Here is an 18,570-nt window from a genome sequence, read left to right as displayed (position 1 = left end):
GTTTATAGTGTCAGTTTGCCAAAATTCAAACAAATAAAGGCTTAATTGGGCCGCAAGTTGTAGCCCACATCTAACTAACTGACTCAATAGCAACACTCACTGAGAACTTTATTAGAAACACCTGTTCACATACTTTTTCTTGCAGTTATCCAATCAATTAACCAATCATGTGACAGCAGTGCATTAAATCATGCAGATTCAGGTCAGAGGCTTCAGTTAATGTTCACGTCAAACAAACTAAAATGTAATCTCAGTGTCTTTGACTGTGGCATGGTTGTCGGCTGGCTAGTGTTTCTGAAGCTGTTGATCTCCTGAGATTTTCACACAAAAACAGTCTGCAGAGTTTTCACTCAGAATGATGTGAAAAACAAAACACATCCAGTGAGGGGCAGTTCTGCAGACAGAAACGACTTGTTGATGAGAGGTCAGAAGAGAATGGCCAGACTTGTTGGAGCTGACAGAAAGGCTACAGCTCCTCAGATAACCACTCTTTAGGCTGCAGTGGGTGCAGGCTCACCAAAGCACACCACAGTTGAAGACTGGAGAAAATGTAGACTGGTGAATCTGGATTTCTGCTGAGGCGCAAAGATGGTAGAGTCAGAATTTGGCATCGATAGCATATTATGCAGTATTGTCCAAAGGTTTTAGGCACTTTAGATGTTTAGAATCTTATTCATCATGTGATATCATCAGGGAGGCCTGTGTGTCATGTGATATGGAATTTAGGTCGCCAACGGCCTCCTTCCTCTGCCGCCGTGTTCTGAAATTTGTAAATACATTGATGGTGTAATGATAGTCACTCCCCTTCCGCTACGTAGCCAAGATGGCAACTGTTGAGGGTGAGAAGCGTCCAAAGTTTTACACTCAACTTTTTGGTTGTTTTGAGTGCACCATCCGGGTACTTGAAGTGCACTGCATGTTGCCGTACACTCAAAATATCAAGTGTAAATACGGACGTTCGTGAATTGAAACACAGCATCTGTCTTCAAGGACAAGACCTATGTCATACCACACACATTCCTCCCACTCTATTATCTTTAGCGCACACACTTGTGACACACACAAAGCTCTGCTCTATCAGATCATAGGGTTCATAATGAGACACGGGCTCCTGGCAGCATTCCACCATGTGCGTTTGTGCATATACATATTGTGATTTGCATTGTTATTGGCGCCGTGCTGTCGTCTATGAATGCCAATGTGTCACAATATCAGTACAGTCTTTTTTTCATTCTCTCGTCTGTTGTTGTCTTTAGTTATTTTCTTTTCTATTTTCCCTCCTTCCTCTGCCCCGTCCTTCCCCCGGCCTTCCTTCTCGCAGCCTTCTTCGTTTCAACCCTGCGTGCAGTTTCCTCCCTCTGCGACGCTCTCAGCCAATCTCCATCACACCATGCATCTTCAGCGGGAGGGAGAGATGAAAAACGGGAAGGAGGGAGGGAGAGAGGGAGACAATAAGGGTGAATAAAGAGGAGGAGAAATGGACGAAACGGTGGTATTAAGACTGAGGAGGGAGAGAGAGAGAGAGTGACTGTCAGAGGAGTGAGCTAGAAGAGGAGGAAGAGAAACAGAGAGGAGTAGGGCGAGAGAGGAGACAGGTGAAGGAGAGCATAATGGGAATAAAAGAGAGACGGATGAATAGATAGATGAAAAAAGGTATTCATGGAGGAAAGGACAGGTGGGACAGAGTGAGGGAACGGTACTGTGTGTGGAACAGAGCTGACAATAAGCATCAGAGACAGAATGGCAAGTGATAACCTCTGTAGGACTGAATTAGCACTCATTCTGTCTCTCTCTCCATCTCTGCCTGCTTCTTTGTTCTTCTCCTTGCAGACACCTCACTATCAACACATCCCGTCTCTATCTGCACTGTTCACGGTGCACATGATGCTCATACACAGTATGTAAGGTTGTTTCCATCACCCCCACACTAATGCAGCTAATTAGAACACATTGCCTACATCTAAACGCTTTGTCTTGAAAAATATAGCTTTTTTTTTTTGGTTCCAACCAATACAGTTTGTTACAGTTTGTTACAATCTGTTACGGTATGTTCTGCAGTAGATATTTGCAGCAGCCCTGCAGCCTCCCATTTAGAATGTAGACAGGCTGGCAGAGAGCAAAATAGTGTTCACAAGTATTGCACTCCCATAAAGTCTGGGGACTTGCAACAAAACAAACAAAAAAAATGAATGGTCAGAATGAAAGCAGACGAGCTCAGTCTGACTTTTCGTTAGACTCTCCCTTCCATGTAGATGCCTACTTTGCTCAAACTCCACACCTCCACTTTGTAACACAGGATCTCTGTTTAAAACCTGTAGCCAGGAAACCCCATGATTAGCAAACTGATCTTCAGATGGAAAATTGGTAGAGTGCCTATTTTATAGTTTGTCAGTAGAAATAAAATTTATCAATGACAAGTTTGATCTTTGCTTTGTCGTCTATTTAATCAGGTACTAAACATTTAATGGGCACAGCTTTTCTTCAGTTCATACCCTGCAAATCTATTACTTGGGGTTTTAAGACATCACTTCAGGCTAACAAAAATAAGATATTCTTCCTTGAAGGCCAAGTACAAGATCTGCTGCAAACCAGACATGTCGTTTCATTACTGCAGTAATGTGTCTCCTTTAAATTGTGTCAAACACTTCCCTGAAAATGGACACAATTAAAAATGAATGAATTGTCGTCTGCACTTTTAAGAGATTTCCTCATTCCACATTCCACCATTAACTGTTTCTCTCTGTCTCTCTTTTTCTGTCCGTACTGCAAATACGTCTTTAGTCTTTACACTCATTTTCCTCCAGCCTTTTAAAGAAAACTGACGAGAAACAAGTGCCTTTTGAAAGCAGCATGAAGGAAAATCTGTCTGCTGTATTCTCTTTCCTTACAGCCACATTTAGTTTTGACCTGTGTTTTCATTTTACTTTTTGATTTCCTAATTTTGATATTACATTTTGACGAAGTCAGGATATGATGGGTTGTGTGAGCATATGTTTTGTACAAGGATATTTCTATCTAGGCATCTAAGTATCATTTTAAATGTGTTTCCGTCAGCCATTGACTTCGAGAATATCGGAAAAGAAACATTTGGAAACAAGTCCTGACAGACACTTCAATATTTTTATTTTATTTTTTAAAGATGATATATTTTTAAAATTGAATAGTACATCAATAGTATTAAGTACAAGTACAAGGACTTGTTGACTTATCATCCTCTGCAGTGTATCTCATTATCTCCTTCACTTTTACTCCCCCTTTCTGCCTCTCACTTAGTTGCCCCTGACAGCCACATTCAGTTTCTTCTCCTCCCATTCTTTGTACTGTCATTCATCATCAGTGTCATTCAGGTTTCCCCCTCCACATGGCACAACATCTGCTTGGGAGTGTTGCACTTGCCCAGTTGAAAAAGATTCAGATACACATTCAGAGATGTGATGAGAAGCCTAGAAGCAGTTTCACCTCTGTATGTCTGGTGTCAACACCTGAACACAGTGCATGTAGCGTTAACGCCATAATTTAGAATTTACTCTCGTTGAAATGGGGCACCAGTCCTCTTGGAGGACAACAATGAATTACCTCATCGCCAAATTTATCAATCTTATATTGGAAGCCATGACTTCTCGATTTAATGGATTTCGAGTCTTTGCGTCAAAAGAATACAACAGGACAACAACTGGGTGTAAATAAAGGAGTTTATTAACTAAACTACTATCTACAGAGTAAATGCAAGGTGTAATAATCATAAAGTTGAAAATAATAATGAAATTAGCAGTGTGATGAGTTGGCAATGGAGGGAGAGAATATGTTATGGCTATACACTATGGCTATACAGCTAATGATACTACATCTACGAATTAGGTCTGATGATTAAATATTGCTATATTTCGACATCAACCCAGTCATGAGCAGAGTGTTAAGACCGGCCTACTGTGAGTTGCGCTGTAGCTGAAGACCCTCGGCTGGAACCCAGGTGGCTGTGGTTGCCATGGTAACCCTGGAGACGCGGGATCTAGGTGGATTCTCCTGGAGGCCGTGTCCCGTTATCACAATGACGGATTCTGCCGGTGTCTCAGCGATTCAGCTCTGGTGGAGTTTGTCAGGAGACTTTCTGTCTCGGGCACTCTTGATTTCTGCTCAGCTTCTCTGGAGGCGGTCGTGCCGAGGTGTCTCTGCTGGTGTCTCTTGTGGGTTGATGCGAAATAACTCTAATGCTCTTCACTTTGGCTGGATAACTTTAGAGAAGACTGGCGTTGACCAGATGACTCTAAAGTTGTCAAAATCTTCAAAAAGGAAAACTTGATAATAATTAAAAGTTACAAAATTACTCTGAGGCACTTCTGTTGCTTTGGTTCCGTTGGTCTTGACTTGGCTTATAAAAATAAAAGATCGAGCATGTCGACAAAAATGACGTTACTTGGAGCTTGTGGCAAAGAAAAATAAAAGACGCGAAAAGTACAAAAAAAAGAGCCATGAGTTTGTGGCTAGCAGCTTAGAGCTAAGAGTTTACATGGCTACAGAGCCGGGCTTTGAGCCGGGACTCTGAACTATGAGCAAAGTTCTAGCTTCTAGTTGCATTGTTTTTCTAGCTTCAGCTTCTCAGCCTCTAGCTTTTAGCTTCGTTTCTCGCATCTTCTTCCTTCTTAGCATCTCGCCGAGTTTATAATTTTTTCGCGCTTCTAACCTTTCTGACTTCTGGCTTCTGCACTCTGTGAATTGATCACAACTGTTTTATCCCCTGGGGGCTGGCGCATGTTTCAGGGGCATCACCCGTCATCTCCTGTGTTTCCACTTGGAGAAGAGAGTAATTTTCCACTGAATTTTGGAATAATTTAATTCTAGAGTTTACTTATAAACTCGCACATCCGTCTTCCACCATGACCACAAAACATTAAGTGAAATAACATATAAAACTAGCACTAATAATGGCAGAGAGGAGTAATAGGAGTGTTGATTTCATATTAAATCCTTTAAACCTGGAATTAATCATGATACAAGTGGTTAATTGATTAAACAACAATATAAACATTTCCTAAAGCTAATAGTCTATACATGTGGATTACACAGCAGTTCTTTGACTGTAATAGTAATAATAATATGGACATTCTGGATGTCATGTAGTGTGTGTTACCTCGTGTGAAGGATGCTGACAGTACGGTCACATGAAGGACATTGTCTTCAAATCTACATGTTACATTTCAAACATTCTATGGGATAGAAGTTTGGGATTAAACTATTGCATAGGAACATCTCATGAGTTACAGAACAGCTAGATATTTAATTATACATTCTTCCTTAGATCTGTGTCTGTGAAGAGAGTTCTGCTGGTCACTACCCAGGACTGGGATGTGGGTTGTAGTTTATGACTCTTATCTAGAGAGGGAGAGAGGAAGAGAGGTTGGTGTGTGTGTTCATGCATGGCACAGAGAGGCCAGGATTCACACCTTAGTGTTAATCAGTCCTTTTGGTGTTACTTGTGCTATATAAGAAACAATCAAATATCATTAGACAAAGTCTTAATGTTACAAACTGGAGATTTTGCCTATATTCTCCAGTTGCCTGGTGTCCATTGGTTGATCCTCTGGAGCTGACCCTTTGACCTTTGGTCTGGTTCTGTGTCTCTCTGGCATGCTAAAAGCATGGTCTGTTTGTGGAAGAGGGGTCCTTTGTCTCTGTTTTCTATCAATTTGATAGTTTGATGGTGGGAAGAGTCGCAAAATGTCAATTGTGGGTCCGTAACTCTGCATGTCCTTACAATGAACTTCCTTAATGGCTTGTGACTGATGCCAGGCCAGGTATGTATGCCACATGCGTGTGCAGTGAACTAGCCACTGAGTGAGGTTAACGATGACATCACTCAGTTTAGGTGTCCCAGTAAGCCACGACAATGAGCATGCGTGCTGCATACGAGGGTGCTGCATCCTTTTATAAACACAGAAACTAAAGTCCTTTAGAAGACAAAAATGTCATCAGTCCTGATCATAACAACCAAATATTCATTCATTTCACCCTTTAAATGCCACTTTGTTTAAAATGCCACTGTTTTTTATGAATCATTTTCCATACACTTAATGCTAAGGGTAAGTTTTTTGTTTGGATTATCATGAGAACCACTTGCTCTCACCTCATGGATTTGCAATCACATACACAATGTATGGACACAGGTACACCCTACAAAGATGCAGACACACACACACACACACACACACACACACACACCAACACTCCCACATTTTAGTTGTGTACATTTATTCCAGTGGCCTACAGTGCTCCATAATACAGAAGCAATGTCCCTAGTGGGCACCAGGAAAATGTATTTGCGCCATCAGCCAAATATGACTTCATCTGGCGGAAAATAGTAAAAACTACAATGTTGGAGCCAAGACTTCTGGATAAAAGCCTATGTGTGATTTTTATTATTAGTTTATGCTGTAATGGCAGTGGGTGTGACTGTAATTTGTATACACAGTGTGTTACAGACATATTAATAAGGGGTGAGGTAAAAATTTTAAATAAAATTCCCCCCCTAAAAAAACATAATGAAAAGGACAATAATGGTAAATGGCCCTAAAGATGGACAAGGGTTAAACTCTTAATTGCAATACAGAGCTTGTGAGTGTAATTAAATACACCTGTGATCTTCCTGCTTTGACAGGTCAAAGTGTCTGCAGTGGAAAAACGTCTGTAACTCACAAGAAAAGCTGCAGATTAAAGGAACATACCATCGTCTTAGTAACCAATAACATCCAACATTATAAATGAGTTTATGTAATTGATATTATCTGTTATAAACCTGAATTTACTCATATTTAGTTGTAACACAATTTTCAGTAAATAAAATGTCTCTGTCCTATTCCTTCAAACTGAGAATAAAACAAGTGTCATCGAGCTGGATGTTAAACAAAGTCGAAATTTAAGTAAAAAAAATCGAACAGGTCTGACATGAACCAACACGAGAAAGAAAATGAGGAAATGTATATTTTGTGTAAAAATCAGCACTACAACTGATTATGATCTTCATTATTGATCGATTTACAGATTATTTTCTCAATAAATTGAGGATGGTTTGGTCCAAAAAAATATTAGTTAATTGCAAAACATGCTGCTCACAATCCTTTAACAGTCAAAAACCCCAAAACATTCAATTTACTATCACAGAGGTTTAAAAAAACAAAAAATATTCACTTCTGAGGAACGAGACCAGCAAATTTTATTTTATTTTGCTTAAGACATGATTAAAATGATTAATTGATTATCAAAATAGTTGCCGAATAATTATCTGGCAGCTGATTGATCAACTAATCATTTCAGGTCTAGTAATAATCATGGTTATCAAAGTAAATGTAACCATCGATAGGTCCTTCTGAATTTTGACAAAATCTCTGATTGTTTCCGACGCAATTTGAGCAATTGCACTCACCACACCCTCCGACTTTACTAACACAGGAAGAAGGATTTTATTCATGTTTATATATGTGCTTTCATTGACCTGACGCACCCGATGGTTTATTACTCAGAACCATACGGAAAAGCTTAGATGGAAATTGTTTGGAAAAAGGCACTTTCAAAAAAATTCTTGGCAGGTGATTGGGCAAACCATCTGTCTGTCACTGTCTCTCACTGGTTCAATCAACCAATCAGATTCTGCAAATTCTTCACATTTTTCTCATGAGCCAGTAAATCAAACTCTTGCCAAAACTAGTTTGTAGAAGAGCGAAAAAAAATCCATCGAGAAAAGCCTTCAGTGCCATATGTACTCTGCTCTTCTTTCAATGAAGAAATACTGTCCAGTTCTGATGGTACAGCATCATCTGCACCAACCTCTTCAGGGGGCCACAATTGTTGTCAACAGTCGCTTTTCGCTGTTGTCACACCTAAGACACGCCCGGAGCTGCAAGTAGTTCCTCCCTCATACCACGCTGATTAGTTCAATCCACTCTGGTTCAGCCGCAAGCCAATAGCTTGGAGCCTGTCAAGATGGATTGTCACTTACTTTTTTTCATTATACTGTAGTGGATATGTGCAGCTCAAATCAAGTAAAGCATTTTTGAAGCACTATGTTTTCTCTCAGCCATGTTTTCTGGCTTCACACAGTTGAAGGCCTGAAGACATAGGAAAACAACAAGTAGATCACATTCTCGTGGATGTAAATGTGAAAAGGAATTTATGATTCAGTCAACATCACATAATGAGGTATTGTTTTGTCATTTGAAGTGCGTGCGTGCGTGCGTGCGTGCGTGCGTGCGTGCGTGCGTGCGTGCGTGCGTGCGTGCAAGCGTGCGAGCAAGCAAGCGAAGCTGAACCTGGTGATCTGAAGTGTTTGTGCTTTGAAGAGCTGTTGTTTTGATTTGGGAGGCTCTGTCCCTGTTTGTACATTAGATGCAGCCTGCATGTATTATGATAATAATAATTAAGAGCGATGAAAATCAGTGGAGAAAATGATACTTCAAGTCAACTGACATTATTAAAAGGCATCAAAGAGACAAGTGCTGGTGGATGTGTGTTTGCTCATAGGAAACAAGCAGGTGTTCCTGTGATCCAACTCACACATGGAAAAAACAGGAACGATTGTCTTTGTGCCAGAAACTGAGCTGTGCTCAAAGTCGACTCTAGAACAAATCTGAAGTATTGTGATGAAGTGAAAATATTAAAATAGCACAGTTTTAGAAAACAAAGGATCACGCTTTCCACTGTTTCAATCCAGCAATGTTGCTTTGCGAACTAATTCTCTCTCTGATTCTGGCAGATGGTGACGGCTACCAGGACCACCTCCTCCCCGTGTGTCTGGATGACAAGTGTCATCGCAGTGCCATCTACTTGGCCAAGTCTGGCTCAAAAGAGGTACATAATACACACACGACCACACTGACAGATGTGATACAAGTCTTTCTGATGAATTAGCCTTTCCTATTCAGTTACACCACTTTATTTTTTTGGCTGGACCACAACAGCGGGGGCCAGACGGTAGGTGTGCGCTGTGTGAGAAACTAAATAAGAAAGACATTCTGTCGCTTTTAACTTTCTCTCAGACTGATCATTTAACAAGTAAATATAGCCGAAATCACAGCAGTCTTTGTCATTAATTTATGTGTGGTGATTTTGTCAGACGACGTCATGGTTATAAAATCGGGATTTTATTAGTACAGAGCAGCAAGTCTCAAAAATATACAATAGTACAATATACAGGTACTATTGGGAGCATGTTTATTCTTTGAAAATTATTTTACACCGGAAAAAAACAACAGCACAGAGCTGGGGGGGGGATCATTGCAGAGAACAAAGTGTGCAAAATAAAAATAGTTGTCGTATCAATACAAAATGTCAAAAAAATGTTTTGTCAAAATTAAACCAACAACTGACGGTTTGCTGGTTTTTCTTTTCTTAACAATAAAGTAAACTGAATGTCTTTTGGTTGGACAAAATAAGGCATTTGATGACATCACCTTGAGCTCTAGGGAAATGTAATGGTCATTTGAACTTTTTTTTTGTCATATACACCAACATTTAATTAATTGATGAAGAAAATGATCTCTAATTTGATCATGTGAATAATTGTTACTGTACGGTCCACCTCTATACTGAAGTGAACAACATGAAAAAATTGTTGGACTCAATTCAAATCTAGTCAACAAATCCTCATACCCATGCAACAAACAGGTTGCTCTTCAGTGACTCTCACAACTCATACACTGTATAACCGTTTAAAGAACGACTCACTGATCTTCTGCCTCTGTGTTTACTGGCTGGTTAAGTTTTAAGTATTACGAATAAGATTAGCACAGAGTCATGGTTAAGGTTGAGGTTAAAAGTCACCGCCGTCATCGCTAAAAAGAAAAGTTCAGTGGTAGCGGGAGAAGCTGCGTGAACTACAGTCTGACGTTACCTCTGCCGTTGCTACTTTGAGAGGATGGTAACTGCTCTCATGACTGAAAGAGGTCTTGTTGTTTTAAGGGTTTGTTGAAACAACTAATGCCTTCTTTTCTTGCCTCCACTCCATTTTCCTTTATGTTCTTTAAGACTTATGAAAGACCACCGCACCAGAGTTTCCATTGCAATACCACAGCTACTGTTTCTGTGCACAGTGGCTGTCTATTTCAGGAAGGCATTAAACACGCGGCTCACTGCGGGGGGCTCTTGCTTAGAAAGATATCGGCGCTGATCCAGTGGATGTCATTTTGTTTGCAGAGCCATGCGAGATAGAACCAACAGATACACGCACACGCATGCAGTCCCATCCAATTAATGTATACTGAGAAATGAATATATGTGTGTGGACATGTTCACTCTCAGTTGCTCTTACATGAACACACACACACACACACACACACACACACACACACACACACACTCTCCACCCCCACCACCTACGTACCATCTTGTGTAATTCTTTTCAGTTGCATCCTACCAGTTGGCAGGAGACCCCACTCCTTTTTCTTCCTTCCTGCCACCAGAGAACTAGCTTCCACTTTCTTTCAATCCAAAATAGAAATATTACAGGCTTATCTGCATGTCCGCCCCCACATACACATGTACACACAAAAAGACACGCACACTGAGACGCACAGACGCACGCTCCCCATGGACATGCCTTCTTTTGTTTGCCTGTCAGAAACCAAAAATAAAAAAAAAAAGGTGATTGAAGGAAGAAGTGAAAGGAAGAATGTAGAAGGGACGGGGAGGGGAGGCAGAGAGAGGAAGACTTATAGGCACTGACGGATAAAGTGAACACATGTTGTCTTCTGTGTCGCTCTGTGTTTGAGAGACAGTCATCACTGTCAAAGACAGAGACGGGAGGGAAGGGTGGGCGGAGAGAGAGGAGGAAACAGTCTTTCTAAGCTTCTGCGCTTTCATGGAACGGCGGTAACAATATACAATCATAATGATAACCTCCGTCTGCAGAAGCCAACACACCATACATCACAGTATTGATCCCATCAGTTCATCATTATTTGTGGTGCAAACACTTTCTTAGCTGTAATTATGATCTTACGTCACATGCGTGTTGGTGTGTGTGTGTGGGTGTGTGGCTCCATTGCATCGGCTCCGCAGCCATGTTAACCCCAGTCCCTAGTCAGCAGATGTCTCCCCTAGAGATATCTGCCCACTGACACTGATGGAGAAAATCGAGGGTGGGGTGGAGGAGGGAAGTGTAACAGATAGAGAAAATAGAAGGGGGGAGAAGGGAGAGAAATGGAAAGAAAAGAGAGCTTGATGTCAGAAAGAAGAAGAAAGAAATATTGTGAGGGAGGGAGGAAGAGGAGGTGGAGGGAAGGGAAGGGAAGATTAGAGGAAGGAAGGAAGAGAGGGCAAAAAGAAAAATCTTTCTGTTGTCCCTTCATTTCCACTTTGAGAGGAACATCCCATCAGACGGAATGAGGGCGGAGAAGCAGAAAAGAGGAGTGGAGAGTGAATAGGGCTAGTGATATGTATACAGGCAACGACATGGTGAGATGCCTTTGGGTGTGCATGGAAGTCCCGCTGAGCAGAAACTAGTGTGTGTCTGTAGCTCATCTCCAAACAGCAATTCATTCCGTCCTTCCCGCAGTCTCAGCCACAGCTCTGCCTCTGCCTCTGCAGCAGCTCCGGGGCCTTTAGTTCACCATATTGGAGGAAACCGCAGGTGGCTCCCAACACCTCTCGGCTTCATTCCCCGTTCTTACAGACACACACTGTTCACATTTATTGCACTCTGGACCGCCCTTTTTCTCTGCTCTTACATTCTGTAACACAGTTGGATATTACTGCAGACAAAAGTGTGATTATGTGGCTGTGGGTGCTACATCTGTCAAGCAAATTGCAGCAAAGAAAACAAACAAAATATTAGCAGAAAGACCCTCTGAACATCAGAGAGCACTTTCACAAGAAAAGGCTTGGAATTCGTCCAGGCACTTTGCAAGTGAGTGTATATTTAAGGCCACGGCTCATTTCCAGTACAGGAATGTTTATGTGGTGGAGCTGAGCAATATTGCTAAATAACATCTCGGTATTTTAAGCCTTGATGAAATGGCTTTACAAATGGATTTTTTTAATCAAAACAATAATTTAGACCAACCACCCTCTATTAAATGCCTTTAGATTTACACAGACCATTATGAACTTCCTATTACTGAACAGTTTTTTAGACTTCAAATTATTTTCTACACAAAATAGAGCTGAAATATAACCTGTGGGTCCAAATAAAGCTAAGTAGTTGCTTTACACAGCAGAATACTGCAACATACTGTTATGAACAACACTAATTAGTACAGGGAGCCCATCTACGCAGTTGGAGTTGTTTCCCTCATTCCCTCAGTACACCTACTACTGCTGCCGTAGTTAATTTCTTAAGTCAACAGTTTGGTGCATAGTCAAATTGAGAGGATTTGGCAAGGGATGAACAATCAATAAAGTGAACCTTATCCGCTCTCTTTCTAACTTGCACATACGACCAGCAACATCACAGCAACGACATGGAATATTTTGTTTTGTTGGGAAAGTGAAGAGTTGAAGATTTATACGTCATAATTTTACCGTAGATTATGCAGAACTGCTCAAAAGGATTGGACATGAAAAAGTAAAGTGAGGAGGCTTTCAAAAATAATGCCATGAATAGTATTTATTTATCATAGAAAAGAGCAGTAAACAGAAGAAAACCTCAGTGATATCAATATTTAGCGTAACCACCCTGTAAGTGTACCCCGAGGTACTCTTACAGTTTTTCAAGGTACTTGGCAGGTACGTTGTTCAAGCGACTTGGAGAACTTGCCACAGATCCTCTGAGGGTTCAGGCTGTCTCAGTGTCTTCTTGTATAATCCCAGTCTGACTCCATGATGTTGAGATCAGGCTCTGTGGGGGCCAGACCATCTGTTGCAGCACTCCTCATTCTTCTTCTTGCTGAACATAGAAACACCAAATAAATAAGAACAACAATCTAATCCGTCTGCTTTTTGTAGTATTTCCCACAAAGAACATACTATAAATATTCTCTGTATTTTCTAGTAGTTCAGTCTGTGTGTGTGTTGTGAAACAGCCATAGCGGTACTCGGTGCTGAGAACAGTTCCGATGCAGCTTTCTCCAGCACCAGGGAGTGACTGACCCCACATGGTCACTGTTTGGCCACAGGCCCACATTCCCTAGTTCTCTGGCAAAAAGACACAGTCAATAACTGATTAGCTTTGAGCATGTTGTTACTGTTCTTTTGTGCTGGCTAATGTTGACTGGTGTCTGAAGACAAAAACAAAGAAGCTGTACACAAACTAATGCCCTTACTGTCACTGATAGGCCTTACGCAATACATTGGAAGAATGGCGCACACACTTTTATTGTGCATTATTGTTATTATTCGTTTAATAAATGTGGTCTGGTGGGTTTTTTTTATATCCTTCTGTGGAAACAAGCTTACTTCCATAGGAGAACAAGAATAAAAAAGAACAAGTGCAACACTGATAGTATTGAGTTGACCTGGTCTATAAATATTTCTGAATTGCAATTACATTTGTTTTTGTATGCACATTTCTGTGTATATTTGCTCTCTTGTGAAAATGCCTACCATGCACACATGCTTAACACACATACCGCCCCCATGAAGACTGAGCCAGCTGCCCACTGTTGCTGCCCAGACAGTGTAAGGGCAGCCAGTGTGAGCCAGACAGCTTCCTCCCAGTCATCCCAGTCAGCCGGTCAGTCAGTGGTCAAAGAGGTGACACTGACAGCAGGTAGCAACGTCCCTACCCTGCCCAGCTGACACAAAGACATATGGTCTCACTCCATCTCTGGCTCTGGACTGCTTTTTTACCAGGAGAAACTACGACCTTATTTCCACCTGATAATGAAATACAATCTGTATCTTGGTGTTTTGGAGAAGGACATGTCATTGTAATGCGTGTTGGTACACACATAGTTAGTCAATGCAGATGTCATCAGCACAGACAGAGGCTCCATTCCGATGGACAGAAACATTTTGAAGGTTAGAAACGTGGAAACAAGACCAATACAGGCAGGAAATTCATCACAGTGAGCCGTAATATCATCACTCTGCAGTAACAACACTTAAACCTTTAGACGAACCACGTAGACAGCCAAGGACCACCTCTGCAGCTGCAATGCATACATAGTTAGAAAAGAGTAGAATAGATTATGTTCACTTAAAAGCACAAAATGTATGAGAAATACATTGTAATTACTTTAGTTCTGCTCTGTGAACCCTCCTGTGTTTTCTATATGCAAGCCATAATGAGGTTTAAGAGGTCCATGTAACTGACCAAACAAGGGTAATCATACACACTGTTATGTTGCAAGCTTGCTCACACATAAGAGATCTGGGGAAGTGAACCTTAATGCCTTTCTTAACAATAAGTTTGACATGATGAGCAAACAGTAAATAGCTTGACTGGAGAAACGGATGCTTATACACAATGAGATGAGAAGATTGATACCACTGTGGATGCTAAATATAAAGATAGAGTCGGCAAGGGATTAGCTTAGCTAAGCATGAAGGTGGCAGCCATGTAACCGTCCTTATTCTCACAAAAAAAGTTTAAAAAAGAGTTGAAATAATAAACATCCTTTATCAATTCCCCATATTTCCTATATTCTCCCACTTGGCTACTTTTACAAATCCTTTGTAGAATGTCAAACTAACACCTCAGTGTGATTTTGAAAGTCAGTCCTCATTTGCATTCATCTCCGCTTTCTCTGCAAAGTGTTTCCACTTTTTCCTCTCTCTACCTATCTTTGGAAGTCGTATTTCCTGTTACTATTTGTATCATATTTCATTAAGTCCAGTGTGTTATGAAGAAGAAGTCTGGTACCACTGGGCCTTTTTATTAGGATAATACTGACAGAAAACTACTTCATCTTCTTATTCACTCTTATTGAAAATACTGACTGAATTAGTAACAAATTCTGTGCCTGCAAACTTTATTTTAGTGTTGAATATTTCAGACATTGCATCACGTAAAATGCTAACATACATCTAGATCAAAGCCAGGATCATTCTTTGCCCATGATTATAGCAAGACCAGCCAGCCTTCCACTTTGCTGTATTGAAGTCATCTTCTCTTCCCACCCACTCCTCCAGTGTGCAAACCCATGCTGTCTTTCAGTGCCAGTTCTAATGTGATGAGCATTACAGTCATTATATCACTGGGATCATAAAAAGCTATTGCTTCATTACACGCCTGATTTTTTTTTCCCCCTTTATTTTATTGCCTTGGACAGGCTTGTTGTCTGTTGATGTTACAGCACCTCCCCTCATCACCCCATAAACCCCACCACCACCTCCCACCTCAACCGCAGGCCGCCCACATTTTAATTTCTTGGCCTAATGAAGCGGGAGCTCTCTCCACCAAGTTGAATCAATGGGAGTCTCTGAGCATACCGTCGCTTTTTTCGCTTTAGTCGTCAGTGAAGCCAGGAGAGCGATTTTATGTTGAGGGGGTTTGTGTTTGTGCCCCTTCTGGTCTGTATGTGTGTTTTTATATGCACGCTTCCATGTTTTGTGCATGCGTGTGCGTGTGTGTGTGTGTGTGCACGCGCGTGTGTGTGCGTGTGTGGTTGTGTGTGCGTGTGTGGTTGTGTGTGCGTGTGTGGTTGTGTGTGCATGCGAGCATGTGCCACAATAAGCTGTCTGCACACATGGTCTGTGTTTTCCCGCTGTTCAGTAAAAAGCCATTTGTATGCGGGATCCTTCTCTTCACTGCCATTTAAGGTATCAGATTACCTCACGAGCACAAATCCCATCATTGTCTTCATTTCCATTAACTAGGTCATTTGGATCTCTGCGCTAACACACCTACACACACACACACACACACTCACACTCAATTTGTTTCTCAATATGTTAATATGTTGACATTTGAACAAGCGAACGTCAGGGTGGAGTTATACTGACTTAGGAGCACTCTTTTTGACTAGCAGGACACTGGGCCACAGATTAATCCATATAGACACACACTTGATATTGGTCAAACACTCGGCTAAATTTAGTGATTAAATTTCAAAACTTCTGGAGTAAGGAAGGAGTAACTGCTTCATGATTTATTTAAGGAGTTCCTATGTCAGGTTGGTTATTCATTGCAGCTTCTCAAATAAAAAAAATGATTTGATCAGATTAGAATTTAATATCTAATATATTTAATATCCTCTGTAACGCCCATATGATTTCCCACACAATACTGCTGAGCAATAAAAACAAAACGCAGGGTAAACACTGTCTGATCCAGCTGAGGGAAAATGCTGCACATGACTGTTTTTCCCCCTCCGCTTGATTGGAAAAGACTGATCTTTTGACTTCCACCCTTACCACTGCGCTTTGTGTTAGGTGTCTGCTAATTTACCATCTTTCATCATGTGCTTTTGTTCTGCCATATGTTCACACAATATGATTATCACATATCATTGTCATTAGGTAATGTAGGAAACAGTATAATGTATCAATTATAGCGAGGCAGATGTGATAATGCATTACTTCAGTTTCAGGCTTAATCTCGGGCTCCTGCTTGATTAAGCATCTCTCTTCTATATGTCTGAGTGAGTGCATGCATGTGCGCAGGTGTGCATGTATAGTTTTGATATCATCATTCCAGTCTGTGCTTCTTTATTTTACTTTCATCATCCTTTTCCCTGTACCTCTGCTCTTCTCCCATGCTGTGTTTAAGGGATGAACATTAATTAGAGACTAAAGATGGCATCTCTAATTTTATCAGCAGCTATCTTGCCATCACGGAACCTACAAATGAACCTCTTAAACCCAATGCACGACAGTGTGTTTGCGTGTCTGCGTTTTTTCACAGTGTTGACGAGATGCTGTTGGTATTCTCCGTGCTCTTCCTCTCTCTTCCTCTAATCAACATTAGAAAAAAAGAGCAGCAGACAGTACACTGATTGCCTCAGGGTAAACACCAGCACAGTGGTCTGCTGATAAGGCTGGCGGCCAGCAAAGGCCTCACTCTGTCCTGAGAGAGAATGTCATGGCAGCGCTGAGCACAGACCAAAGGACTCCAGCGTAAAAGATAACTCACCAGTGGATTAATTTGCCTTGCAGACTAAAGAGCAAAAAAGATTGAAGATGTAGCTGGTATCTGAAAACATGACCACCTGCTCTGTGAGAGTAACTGCTGACATGGGAACTAATGTGTAGTTAATACAACATCTTTTCCCGTTCATAGTAGCACACCTTGAATGTGTGTATTCTTATGTATTGCTTTTTATATTCAATAGGTAGTGGATTTTGGATTGAAGCCAAAGGTCATTTGGATTGTAACGCAGGGATTGAGCTGTCAGTCATACAAACTACTTCCATGTCTTTGTCATGTTTGTCCCTGGCATTTTTTCAGCAAGTTGAAAATGGTTCCACTTCTGTCAGTTTGTACAAATGTGAAGGTTTCTGTGTGTCAGCGTCTAGCATTGTGTTTACTGGCCACAAATGGGCTGGCAGCAGGGTCTCAGGTCTCCCCCTCCTCACTTCTCTCTGCCAGCCACAGCACAGTGGTCATTTCCAGCACTCCCATCCACTGTGAATAGAAGTAATCACAGCCATGTTTTACGCCCATATGGCAGGCAGTCAGCCTTTCAAATCACATTGCAACATCACTCAACAGTCATTTAATGAGAGCTTGACTGCGCAGCGCTGCATTAAAGCTCCAAGTTCATTCTTATCCTCTGAAAAATATTCAACCTGGGTCTTTATCACTCAACTGGTTTTATGACACCATCTGTATGTAGAGAAGCATAATAACTATCATTGCCCGCTGCTTACACTGAGTCTGTCCATCAGACTCCCAGTCCAAACCTTACCACCTAAACTTCACTATTTCTGTATGAGGTCATAAATGGAAAGGAAGGTTAGAGTTTGATTAAAATAGATTTTTATATTTTTTATTGTAATGTAATATCAAAAGATACCGCCTTTCAAAATCAAACAGAAAAGGGTTTTGTGAAGGCTAAATTGGATATAAACAAAGGTGCACCTGGCAGACCAGGCAAATGTTTGGGACCCCAGAGGGCAAAAGGGCCCCCCTCCTATTGGCACATTGTGCAATGTTGACATAGTGTGCACAGCTGGTTTTGAGGTAACTTACATCAGTGACATCACGACACGATGAATTTCACACTAATTGGTGATAGGCCTTGGTTGTCTTTCTCAGACATGCTGGTCATATTAAGAGCTATTAGTAGCATTTCTGGTGAGTGTCTCTCTGGTGACTCTCCCCTGCACCTGCTCGCTCTGTTTAACATTCATGAATAGTTCAAACCTCCAGCATCTGGCCATGCGCCTCTCTATGAGACACAAACACACACACACACACACACACACACACACACACACACACACACTAGGGATCTACACTGGTAGTTTAGTTCAGTTTTGAGTCTCAAAATATATTTTTGGCTGGAACGCAACAGCAGGACCAGCCATATAATTGCAAATGCCTGTGACTGACTGACTGAGTGGGTGATTGTTGTTGAGTGATCATATTTCTACCATAGGTTAGGTGAGTTTAAGTTTCCCTATTGGTTGTTGCTCTTTCAAAATGAATTGGCGGCAACAGTTTCTATTAAGGGGGCATTTACAACCTGCGCTGTTGCCAGC

The 18,570-nt window shown here is 41.2% G+C and overlaps 1 protein-coding gene across 1 annotated transcript in view; it reads left to right on the top strand.

Moving 5' to 3' along the window:
- itfg1 (integrin alpha FG-GAP repeat containing 1) overlaps window positions 1-18,570 on the top strand; it is a 147,496-nt gene that overhangs the window by 47,945 nt on the left and 80,981 nt on the right. Inside the window, exon 9 of the mRNA XM_022745550.1 lies at window positions 8,744-8,838. Within this exon, the coding sequence (XP_022601271.1) occupies window positions 8,744-8,838 (95 nt within the window). The remainder of the gene's footprint in view (window positions 1-8,743; window positions 8,839-18,570) is intronic.

The sequence above is a fragment of the Seriola dumerili genome, unplaced genomic scaffold (genome assembly GCF_002260705.1).
Source record: "Seriola dumerili isolate Sdu_G_001 unplaced genomic scaffold, Sdu_1.0 BDQW01000003.1, whole genome shotgun sequence".
In the NCBI taxonomy this organism is placed as follows: Eukaryota; Metazoa; Chordata; class Actinopteri; order Carangiformes; family Carangidae; genus Seriola; species Seriola dumerili.
This window is presented reverse-complemented; position numbering and strand designations above follow the sequence as displayed.